General features: G+C 46.1%; 1 protein-coding gene and 1 long non-coding RNA gene across 7 annotated transcripts in view; one reads left to right on the top strand and one right to left on the bottom strand.

The window, feature by feature from the left end:
• Positions 1–12,542, top strand: part of NFATC1 (nuclear factor of activated T cells 1) — a 116,338-nt gene that overhangs the window by 35,510 nt on the left and 68,286 nt on the right. For all 6 annotated transcript variants that reach the window (XM_068395911.1, XM_068395915.1, XM_068395913.1 and 3 more), the window contains exon 4: positions 10,320–10,522. In XM_068395911.1, coding sequence (XP_068252012.1) covers positions 10,320–10,522 — 203 coding nt within the window. The remainder of the gene's footprint in view (positions 1–10,319; positions 10,523–12,542) is intronic.
• Positions 7,561–9,494, bottom strand: LOC137660838 (uncharacterized). Its single transcript, XR_011047785.1, has 3 exons — positions 9,418–9,494; positions 8,990–9,073; positions 7,561–7,636 (listed from the first exon to the last, which is right to left on the bottom strand). It is a non-coding gene; the product is annotated as an uncharacterized lncRNA (long non-coding RNA).

The raw sequence follows: 12,542 nt of genomic DNA, 5'->3' as shown, positions 1-12,542 counted from the left end.
CATGTATCTGTGATGAAGCAAAAACTGTCTGGCAGAGCTGGCGTTGGGAGCTCAGTCACCCTATGCCCAGCTCGCTACTCCTTCAGCCGCGAAACCATCCTCTCTCTGCGCTTTTCTAAAATGTCTTGAAATGCCTTCCTTCTTTTAATTAATTTCTACATAAAAAAAAAAACGGACAGAGGTACTGTGAAATTTGGAAGCCATTGGTATTCATGTGACTTGCAGAAGAAGCGAGGAGGTTTATTTCAGACCTTCAGACAGCCTCCCTTCCCGCTCCCTCCTTTCCCCAAACACAGAAAGCAGTCAGGGCTTGACTCATGGGCTGTCTGACTATAATAAGTCCCACTTGGGACGTACAGCTGTATAGCGTGCTAGTGCACTACGTGCTTTGTCTGCCTCTGTCATTGAGTTTTCAGTTCCTGCTCTGTGCTGTAACCTTTGACTCCGATGGCTAATTAAGTAGCAAGACATCTTACATAAGAATTTCTTTGTCTTTTTGAAGGAGCTCTTGGAAAACTGGAGAAATTAAGAATTGGAAGTGTATTTATAGTAATTTTCATGGCAACAGAACAGTAAGTCCAATATTCATATTATGAATATGGCTCAGTATTTATAGCTCTCCAAATATTTACAGAGATAAAGCCTTTAAACATAGCCCCAGCTTTCTGCCTTCAGTAGCAGTTTAAATAAATGTCATTGGGATAGGAGTTAAAATTTAGGGGGAGAGCAACCATTTCTGGTCTAATACTGTCTCACTGGTGTCTGTGAACCCCAGAGGTATTTTGCCTGGCATGGTGTTGCCCCTGACCCATGTGAGCCAGCGTTCATCTTGATGTGCAGGAAAAGCACCTGAAAAGCATTGACCCTTAAGCAGATAACCCCTGGGGGTAGCTGGGCACCCCATTGCGCTCGAATTTGCAGGGGTGGAAATTCAAAGTCGTGCAGGTACTGCAGCACTGGTGAGCCACCAAGTGATAATGTGGCATTCGGGGTCCGTGGGGTGTCTCGGGTTCAGAAAAGTCACTGATGGATGTTGGCAGTGGCGCTGTGCCGCGGCTGGGATGGGCATCGTGAGGGCATCATGCCCGTCCCGCTTGCGCTGACAGCACCTGTCACACGCCCGAGGATCCCGGGCCGGCCCGTGCTCACCCACAAATGGGAGCTTGCTGGGTGCGAGCGATGCGTCAGCGGCGTGACGAAAGGCAGGTTCACAAGTATAAGCTTGCCCGGGGTAAGCCTAAGAATATGTAATAAATTCCTGTTGCAGTGTTCCTGTGATTTTTTTTTTTAACTCTTACATGACCATGGGTATGACTGCAAAGCTGTTATGGATGCTGAGGGCAAACGTTTCAGTACAAGCTGAGTAAATTGAGGGGTTGGGTGGTTTCAGAGGGGGCACTAATGCATTGGACTTCCTCCTGGACCCAGAGTTTTAATATGCGGTTTCCAGAGACCCTCTTTCTGCAGTCTACAACTACCTGAAGGGAGGTTGTAGTGAAGTGGGAGTTGGCCTCTTCTCCCGGGCAGCTAGCGATAGGACAAGAGGACATAGCCTCAAGCTTCGCCAGGGGAGGTTCAGGTTGGACATTAGGAAGAATTTCCTTTCAGAAAGGGTTATTAGACATTGGAAGGGGCTGCCCAGGGAGGTGGTGGAGTCACCATCTCTGGATGTGTTTAAGAAAAGACTGGACTTGGCACTTAGTGCCATGATCTAGTTGACATGGTGGTGTCAGGGCAACGGTTGGACTCAATGATCCCAGAGGTCTCTTCCAACCTGGTTGATTCTGTGATTCTGTGATTCTGTCAGCGTACATTTACTCAAATGCGATTTGAAAGCCTCCTGCACTTCAGCTTCGTATTGCTGTGGATCCTGTCCAAGTGCAAACATACACAGGCTGCTAGGGTGGAGAGCCCCAAAAGGTCCCAGGTGGCAGCCGGGCCGCGGGACAAGCTAACCAGGGGAGAGGTGGTCCTCCCACGTGAGGGCCAGCAGCGACCCGCCTTGGGGGAGCGTGGGGCTGTTCGCAAAGAAGAAAACTTCTTCATTTAAGTGGACTGCCTGGCCTGGGTGCCACCTCCATCCCTCCATGGGTGAACAACTCTCCCCAGCCCTGTCCTGCAAGGAGGCTTTGGAAGCTCCCATGGCTGCGCAGTTAGGTGATGCCCTCTTAGAGATGGGCCTGGTGCGGAGAGGGCTGGCTGCCTCCAGTCACCTGAAAGTGGGACTGGGATTGTGAAGGGGCAGCTAGGATTATGGGAGGGACGTCTCTTCAGTCTTGTGGTAGAAGATGGCAGGAGAGCAATAATGATTTCCTGGTGTTCCTGTGAATAAGGTGCTCAGGACCTACAAATCCATTCTGTTAGTAACTCCTTTTCTGATGGGCATCCTTCTTGTAAGTCTAATAATTTCAGGAGTGTGAGTTGGGTTGGTTTCTAGGTATGTCTATTTTTGAGGAGGAAAATCCTTCCTAGAAATAGGGAGCTGCATCTTGCGACTATTTAGACAAGGCTATTTCATGGGCGTGCTGAGAGCCAGCAGCCACGAAGGCTGTTTTTCCCTGGATAGAGACTGAAATGACTTGTGAGCCAGTGACTGAGTGTACAGCGTCTCTATTACATTAAGATTAATAATTCCTCACAGCGTATTTGCAGCTGGAAGTTTTATATAGGTCTTTATTCATCATGATGTGAACAGCTGCTCTTTTGCTGCATTGTTGAATTAAAGTCCAAGTGGCAGCACTAGAAAGTGCCACATAAAACACACTCCTGCTGTTTTCCATTCACTCCTTCTCCTCTCCAGCTCTCTCCCTCTGCCCAGGCTTAGCCCTTTGCAGGAGCAAGCCATTTTATTCTTATTTGAGGACCAGCTCTGACTACATTTGGATCTTAAAACAGAGTTTGAGTGAATCCAAGGAAAATTAGTTTTAGAAAGGAAAAATAAATCTTGAAAGCAGCACAAAAAACTGTAGGAATTCCTGTTACATTTTTATTTGAAGTAAGTGAAGGACTAGGTGAAGGTGTAGTAGCATGTATGTTAATTTGCACAGGGCATAAATTATACACTTTTTTGGTTAATTGTGTCAGATAAAATTCAGCAGAAGCTATCACAGCCAGAGGGTCACCTCAGCTCCTAAGGAGGTGTTTTATTTTCTGGGGCTTTTTTTATTTATTCTGAAATCTGTCTGCTCTGCTGTTTTGAGTAAACGCTCCTCTTTTTTTTTTGGCTTGTGCTCTCATCAGAGAACAGAGCGTGCAGGAGCGTTCGCGTGGCCCGAGTTTAGCACCTCCGTTTCGAATCCCCACTGACAAGTGGTCTGGAGCTGAGCTTTGCACCTCATCCGAAAACTGGCAGCCCCTGTTGCGTGCCTGGTTGCTGGAAAAGGGAAGAGGTACCTGGTCAGGGTGATGTGCCTCTCTCAGTCCTAGGTACGCTGTGGGCTGCAGCAGCCTGCGTCCGTCTGGGCCAGAGACCTAAAAAGCAGGAAGGGCGCGTGGGAGGCACGGCAGCGGCTGAAACACGTCCACCTGCACAGTGTGATGCTGAAGGTGGAGAGAAACAGCTGGAGAGAGGCAGGGAAGCTGCGAGAGCCCGCAGGGGTTTTTTGGTGCCCTGCAGATGCTGCACATCTGGCTCTGGGCACCTGAAGTGTGTTTTTTTCTGCAAGCCTCCCCTAGCAAAGAAATTTGGAGTCAGAACAGGGCAGAATAGGAGGGGACTTTGCGATGAGGGCATTCTTTTCATGCCTTTTTTCCCCAGAGCAGTAGGTTGCTGGCTCCCTGAGCCTTCAGCAGCAGGTCCCTGGGCGCTCTCAGCCCAGGGGCGTGGAGGCAGGGCAGCTCAGGGGCTGTCCAGGCAAAGGTTGGGCAGGATCTCTGCGGCACACACAAGAATAGATGCCCTGGTCTCCTGACCTCACCCTCGGTGCCTTCGCTTCACATGACAGTCATTGCCTGCAACACCAACTTTTCCCTCTTCCCGTTTAAACCCATGATGCAACAGCTTACGTCTCCTAGTGCTTCTGTGTGGTAGCTGAAAGTAAATCCTTTTTCTTAAAAATCAGATTGATGACCCTGTTTTTATGCAAGCTTGGCGCTCACAGCTCAAATCAATACTCAGAATGTTTTGTGCACTTTCTTTGTAGTTTAAACAGTTTAATGTTCAGTTCAGTTTAAAAAAGTCAGGACACTGAGCACTCACTGATTTTATTTGTTTGAGGCTGTGTATTAGATACATTTTTAAAACATGACAATTTGTTTCATTTTATCATTCATCATGTGCAGTTACTGTAACAAAAAGAAGACCTACTGCTTGAGAAAGTTAGCAATAAAGCTATATGGTGTGTAGCTCCTGAAGCTCTGGCTTAAAGAGACAAGCAGCAATTACTTTAAAAATTTCACTATTTTATAGATTTTATCCTGTTTGACCTGTTTGAAAGCATTGGAATTACATTCCAAAACATTGATGGGAAAAAAAGGGAAAGAAGCCCCCTTTCCCCAGACTGGGTGTTTAGTCTCGCTAATGATTCTCTCCAGACTGACTCAGGGTATTCCTTGAACGGTTCTAGAAATGCAGGTGGGACAGATGGACATGTAAGGCATTGCTGAGCGTAAGCACTGCATTACCTGCTGCAGGCAGCGTAGCCATCAGTTACATGGTAGGATAAGAAAATGTAGATATTGTTCTTTCTATTTTTAGAGGCATAAATGGGTGTATTTACTTTTTGTCTTTGTTATGTACCAAACATACAAAGAACAGGCACACACATTTGTACATGCATCACTGATATGGACGTTACCTGTGGATTTTTTTGGCACATCTTTATCATTAAGGATGCAGCCCCTAGTAGCCTGGAGAGTCTCAAGCACAAGCTGCTGGCTAGTTTAGAGGGTCCCTGATCATGCCCCACTTTGTTATTAGTGGGAGCTCTGCCCTGAATGCATTGGGACGGGATAAGCCCTAAATCATCCACTATGGTCATTTAATGTATTTACAGAGGCAGAGTCTGGAGGAATGCGCTGCTGTAGGGTTTTTGCAGTCTTTTCCCGGAACTCCCAATAATTACACTTAAAAGCTATTATGTAGTGTAGCTCCCTTTTTTTCTGACGACGTGAGTGGGTGCAGAGGGTGTACCTGGCTTGTGTGTCCCATCAGAATGGGACCATTCTTTCGGTGGCCTCCAGGAGCCTCTCCAGGCACAGAGGACTCCTTGTAATGACAGGTAGCTTTCTGAGCATTTCAGCAGATGCTTCAGCATGCCAAAAGCATAAAGCACTTGGAAGGGAGAGCGCAGAATATTTCAGCCGCGTTTCTTAAAATAAATGTCGTGGCTTAAATAATGGAAGTTTTCCTCGCAGGGTCTAGAATAACCACCAATGCTGAAATAGCGTTTGAGTTATTGGATGCGATGTTTGCAAAAATTCCTCAAAATTTAGTAACTATAGCAAGGTTTGGGGAGGTTTTGCTTTTCTTCCTAACGGTCATGTTAAAAGCACCTCAGCTCTGTCTGCTCATCATTTTTCAAGTCTGTTTAACTCTAATTGCCAGATTTCATAGGTACGCACCAGGCACACGGTTGGAATCCAGGCAGGCTGCGTATGTTGGCGTCTGTGATAAACCTCAGGTTATCGTCGCTGTAGGACTGAATCAGGTAGTTCCTTGCAGTCGGATGTTGGCTGTGAGAGGTGAAACGGTGCTCTGCCCCTCATGCTTTGCTGCCCGCCGGAGGAAGATGCCTGGGAACACTCAGCCCCAATGCACGGTGCGCAGTGCATCGGCCCGGGGAAAGGCTGGGAATTGCTTTGGCACCCTGCGCCAAGATGAGCAGCAATCTACTGGTGAGAATCGAGACGTGTTGGTGAGAGAGGGCGTTGTGAAAGCGGTGAAGGAGAGGTGTAGGCATCCCAGGGAAAGCTTGGTGCAGTGGAGCAGTCGCCCAGCCGGTGCAGCCTTTCCCTTGCTCTTGCGTAAGATGATGTGAGGTGACAAAGAGCTTAGCTGTGATCGGTCCTGTTCTGGTGTTAATTACCAGTGACTGCATCGCTTTTGATTGATAGAATTAGAGGAGTGTAAAACGAGCCCACAATTAAGTCTGATTTTGATCTTAGCATCTTCAGACAATGTAAATGCAAATATCATTTGAGACCAGTTCAAATATTTTTAACAGTGTTGCTCAAAAAGAAAAGGAGCAGAGTAGTCAATGGTCAGTCGCAACAAGAGAACATGACCTAATTTCATTTCAAACCCAAAAACACTGACCACAGAGGTCTTATCTGCATACTTAAGTTCTGCCTGCATTTTTCCTTTATACTAAGCCAGGCGACTGCTGTATTCTCACCTTTATTTGGGAAGGAAAACTCATTCCAAAACATTGTGCACCTGATCCTTATTTGCAGCTAAGTCCTTTTACTCTTTCACAGCAGGGGAAAGTACAGCTCTTTCCACTTGGATCTACATATTGCCAAGCAAAGCATGCTTGGTAGGAAAGGCACATCCTTTATTATGAATGCCGTAGCCGAGAGCAGCCTTTGTCACCTGCACTCAGCCGCTGAGTTATTAAGAGAAGAGCTTCGGACTGTGTTACACAGAGAAAAAGATAAAAATAGGGTGTCTGACGCATGCATCCCATGTTGCACGCCAGGAAACGGAATCGTTATACCACCAAGTACAGTATTCCAGAGCATGCGTGGAAAATATGCACGGATGTGAACATGCGAGATCTTTCCTAACAGAGAAAAATACTCAGTCCCCCTTTTCCCCCTTCCCATTTTACATCTGTCTTGTTCGATATCCCCTTTACCTGTTGACAAATCTAACAGCCCCGAGTACCACAGCTCTGCCTTTACTGCCACCGCTCCCCTCGTCATCCTGCTGAACGATGTGACAGTAATAACGCTCTCCTGTATTTTGAGGGAGCTGCAGAATATTCTCGCTGCACCCAGCTGAGAGTAAGCAAGATCTTGCCCATTCTCCAGACATCTGCAGCACGCCAAAAACTCTCAAAGCTCAATGCTGTCTGTCACAGAAATTGTGCCCTGGGTGCATAATCTAAAATTAGTCACCCACAGTATGTGCCCCTTTAAAAGTTAATCCTTGCATCGTTTTCTTTTATTGCTTCTGTTGGCATACATGATTATGTGACATAATATAAAAGTAAATAATGTGATGCAATGGGTAAAACTCAAAGGGAGATACATATCAGAGATCAGATGCGTCCTACCGCAGAATATGAAATAAGACTTACAGTGAATTGGGAGTGAGGATTTTGCCTTCTCTGAGGGCAGCAAAATCAACTGTATAGTGATTACGTTAGTCTTTCTGGATGTTTTTGACACTTTCCAGCTCTTGAAAACTCACGTTCATTCAGTGCTGTAGCCACTACTTGTCTTCAGGTGCAGAAGTAGCTGTCAGGGAGTAAGTAACTGTGGGTAATGAATCCAAAGCAAAGCCCAGCAGGGCTGTAGTACAGGGCCTTTAAAAAAAGGCAAACTTAAATTTAGTTTAAAGATCACAATCCTTAAAAAACAATGCAAAACGTGCATCTGAGATCTTGTTTATTTTCCAGCATCTGAAACGTTTTCGGGGGAGTGCAGGTATGCAAAGCTGAGGACTTTAGGTGTTCAGTTCCTGGTAGAAAACCTGTGGGAAAAGCACAAGCTGGGACTCAGCAGTAGGTTAAGAGATACGGCAGCAGCTGAGTTCAGATTTAAAGATAAAGCCTGAAATAGCAGAACCCAATGCAAGACCAACATTTGACCCCTTTGCCCAGGTTCAGTAAAACGTGTGGGTACCTCGGTGTGCAATTTTGCTTTTGCTGAATTGAGGTTTGAGTTACACGCTAGTCTATTTTTACCTTTTAAGCGACCTCGTAATTCAATATGTGTTTGTTTTAATTTTACACTCTCCATAAAAAGCACCATCCATGACGAGCTGGACAAGTGACCGCTGGTAATACACAGAAGTTTAATCGGCTGGTGTGTCACACTGTCTTACTTGCCCCCCCTGTAAACCTGCGTGCCGCTCGTGATCCAAAATACCCCACATCTCCTCCGTCACCTCGGGTTTTCCGCTGAGGCTCTGGAGATGCCGAGACGGGGTGAGATCAGCCCGGGCCAAATCCAGGTCACTCCGCCAGCCCCGCTCACGCCGGTGTCGGTAGCGAACAGCCAGGACTGCGAGGCGGGGGGGACACGGTGGTGATGAGCAGGATGGTGGCTTCCCCGCGGCCGCCCGCTGTGCCAGGAGCACGCCTGCCATCGCCCGCCAGCAGCTCAGGCTGCATCTCCACCCGTGGGGGTTGGAGGTGGAAAGCCCTCTTTTTGCAGCGCAGCACTCGTGTTGGTGTCAAGGGTCGCAGGAGGCGCGTGTTTGTGTGGGGCTGGCGCGGGTTTGTGTGGGGCTGGCGCGGGTTTGTGTGGGGCTGGCGCGGGTTTGTGTGGGGCTGAGCTCAGACGTACAGCCCACAGCACCCTGCTGAAGGCAGCGCGTGGGCTTGGCTCTGCTTTCCCCTCTCCCCATCATTTTGATGATACCGCAGATTTTCAGATGGCTGCTAATGTGTTTTCAATTTGACAACGCTGATAGGGAATCCCCCCATATCATATCAGAACCCCCTGGCTCTCAGCTGCCTTCGTGTGGTGTCTCAGCAATGCAGAGCTGATAAAATACTGGAGTGCAGGAAATGAGCCTCCTCCTCCTCCCATCCCTGCGTCCTCCCAGCATCCGTGCGCTTTAGGTAAGGATGTAAAAATTACTACACCAAATCGAACAAATTAAAGTGCTTCTGCTTTCCTCTTGGCTCTTCTGACCAAAGCTTAGGGTGAAAAATCTGCAGTACGCCCAATTAGTGATAGAAGATGTGTCTAGGCACAGCGTCCTTCCTTGCTCATGCATTGGTCACCGTGGTACCTGAAACATTGCCATTATGTGCTCCTGTTGCCATCAGTGTGTTTGGTAGCAGTAGGAAGGCTTCGTGCCTGTGTTTGCACTTACCAGAATTTTGCAGTGCTCAAGGAGCAAAAGTGACTCAAGATCTCTGTTCTTAATAGCATTCCCTCTGTCAGATGGTCAGATACCCTGGAGAGATGGGTCTTACGTTATTATGAAGCTGCAAATTGCTTTTTAAGATTTAAGGAGAGTGAAAGCAAGCAAAACACAAGTATCAACAACATCTGATATGGGTTTCACCACTTGCTTTCAGCTTTATTTAGCTTTGGACTTGCATGCACAGTAAATGAAAAATGTTGCTCCTCACCAAATTATGATCAGTGGTCTAATTTTGATCTATCGGATTTAGTGATGGTGCAGTGATGGTGGATAACTCATGCCCAAACCCACCTGAACCATTCGCACAGGAAACTAAACCTACAACAAAGCGAGCAGGTTTGCTCTGTGATGGCACATCTCCCGGGACAGCCTACCTTGCCCGCGCTCCTCTCTCCTATAGCTGCTGCATCCTCCTTTCCCTTGGGACCGGGCTTTGCAGCTAACTACTGCAAGATAACTCTTTTTGTGAGGCTCATGTCCCAGCATCAGGCAGTAGCGTTAAGTGGAGGTTGGAGCTGTCCCCAGACAGCTCCACCCATGTTCTCCTTTGCACCAGTATGGACCTGGAGTAGCTTCTTCTAGGAGATGGTGGGGATGAGGTCAGACTCTGCTCCTGCTCCGTCCCCAGCCTGTGGCAGAAATAACTCTTGTTGTCATCAGAGCGGTCACTGTAACGTGGATGAGGTTCAAGTCAGGCCCAGTAGCTTCAATGAGATTTTTGTGCGATTATAACAAGAATTTGACACACATGGTGAGCTACTAGTCATGTATATGTGATCTGTCTCCACGCTGTCCCAGGAGGTATTTACCAGCATAAAAATCAGTTAATGAGGGGACATGTCCTGAGCAGCAGCGTGCTGCTGCACGAGGGATGACCCGGAAAGCTCGGGGATGGATGAGCTGTGTCCTTTCCACTTGCAGACTCCGTCGGTTTTGCCACCCTCAGTACTGGGAGGGAACATTGACTTCATTGTGGTTTTTTGCTGAACGCCACGGCAGAATTTGTGCAAAGTTTTCTGTGGACGTAGCGGGAGTGCTCAAAAGCTCACCCCATCTAAAGTGCCTCAGGTCCTTTAGGATAATGAGACATTTTCTGAGTGCACCTTTTTATTGTACCAATATTACGTTACAGGGAAAATGGGAGGGGGGAACTTAACACATAGCACCTGTCACAAGTTCCCTCCTTGAATTAGGCTCTCCTGCTTATAAAAATTTAATTGATTCCTAGCAGTTTATGTGCATGGTGCTCAGTGGGCGTTTTCTGTTCTCTTGCCAGCTACACGGTTACTTAGAAAGCGAGCCGCTCACGCTACAGCTGTTCATTGGGACTGCAGACGACCGCCTGCTGCGACCCCATGCTTTCTACCAGGTTCATCGGATCACCGGGAAGACTGTTTCCACCACCAGCCATGAAACAATACTTTCCAACACCAAAGTCCTGGAAATTCCACTTCTTCCAGAGAACAACATGAGAGCAATGTAAGACCCAAGCACTGTATCTGACTCCTAGCAGTTTCCTCTTGGTCGTTCCACTTGATTCCTTCTGTGTGGTGTTTTTTTTTTGTACACAATTTTCCTTTTCCTATCTTTTTTTTTTTTTTTAAAGTTTTCTCTGTAATAGTAGGTTTTCACAACTTTCCTGGGACAAATTGACCCTAATCAGCTTAACAACAAAGTGAACTTCACAAATATTTATGACAACTGATTGCTTTCATTCTAGAGTTTCAGCCAATGTGCTTATTTGCCATTTAAAATAAGTATCTCAGTTACCAAGCTGTAAATATCTCCTACCTCAGCTCCTGCATTTAGTTTCTAAATATGACACCTCTTGCTCCTATAAGCACTAGCACAAGGAACGGGGCCTATTAAAATTTATCTTTGGATGTCAAAGGAAACTCTTAGAGAGCATTTCCAAGTACTCTGGTGTGTTTTTGAGACAAATAAAACCACTCTTAATCCTTATGTAATAAAAATCAGCTTTTTCATGGTGTTTGTTTAGAAGCAAAGCTTCTAGAATTAAGAAGAGGAGTAAAGGTGATACAGTTTACAGATTGGAGTTATTAGACTGGGGTAAGTTTGGTCCTATACAGAAAAGCAGGCATAGATGTCTAAGGATCTCTGAATTAGTAGGAGTCTGAGTGATAATTAAGTGTCCCATAGGTCCATTACACACAGATAAATTTCATTATGGGATTGTGTATAAAAGGTCAAATATCCCTCTGTGTATGTGATGTACATGAGACCCTCCACATTATTTAATCCCGTCCTCTCTGCCCTCCTCGTTCAAATGATCCTAGGCCTTATCTGAGTAGTCTGCCCCCTCACTCAAATGATCCTAACCCTTATCTGAGGTGTCTGCCTTGGGAGGAATTTGTGTGTGCTTGTGTGCATGTACATCTCTCGGTGTATGTATAAATGTGAATGTATTCATATTTATATATAGATGCATGCAGCTTTGTGTGTATGTATAGGGAGACAGAAAGATAAGTAGGTAGATAGACAGAAAGCAAGCAAGAAATCCTGGCCCCACCAAACCACATACCACAGGAGAATCCTAGGGAGCTTACTACAATCCCAATTTCTCTCCTTGTTATTCATACAGTTTTCCACGCCTTAATGAAATGAAAAATGGTATCAGACACCTGAAGTCCTTCTGCATGTAGTGGTTATTAGAAGCTGGTTTGCAGTGTCATGTACAACATGCCCCGGCGTGCCTCATGTAAACAGAAGAGCTAGAATGTGTTTAGCTGCGTTGCCAGCCAGGCTTAGGGTGATCACTCAAGACCTGAGGACCTCTGTCAGTGCATTGTGTTAAAAGTCATGACAAGCCTGCAAAACCATTGGCCCCATGTGCTGTCGTCGTAAGCTGGCACGACTCCATTGAGGTTGTTGAAATTTCACCAATTCGTACCCACTCACTATTTATTTGGCCCTTTATTTATCCAGTTTGAATAACATTTTTGGCCATCTAGGAACATTATTACCATTTCAATCATCTTTCTCCCTACAATGAAGGTAGTTACACAGTCTGGGAGCCAAGCTGAATATTTTCGTGACATGCGTGCCAGATCGTAGTAGAGCTCTCCCAAGAGCACAAACAATGCTTTGGCATATATGAGCCTTACACGTCAGTAGTCTAAAACCTCATATAGCCCTAACAATGAATTGAAATTAGGAGCCAAGGACTTTTCTCACACATACTTTGTGTATTCAGGCCTTGATTCAGTGAAACACTGTCGCTCATCTGCACATTTAAACTTTTGCATATTTAGCTACTCCCGTTGACTTCAGATTTTAATGTCCATGACTGTACAAACCTGAATTTAAATGCTTTTTCTCCTCTGAACTTTATTGGCTCTGAACTAATTGTCATTAAGTACTTTTTATTTATTGTGCAAGTGTTGCTGTAGGAGAGACAATATATTGAGAAGTGCACTGTTTCTTCAGTATCTTCTGGATCTTTGCGTAGAATTTTGACATGGGTACAAATATTTCATAA

Source organism: Nyctibius grandis, chromosome 3 (assembly GCF_013368605.1).
Source record: "Nyctibius grandis isolate bNycGra1 chromosome 3, bNycGra1.pri, whole genome shotgun sequence".
NCBI classification, from domain to species: domain Eukaryota; kingdom Metazoa; phylum Chordata; class Aves; order Nyctibiiformes; family Nyctibiidae; genus Nyctibius; species Nyctibius grandis.
This window is presented reverse-complemented; position numbering and strand designations above follow the sequence as displayed.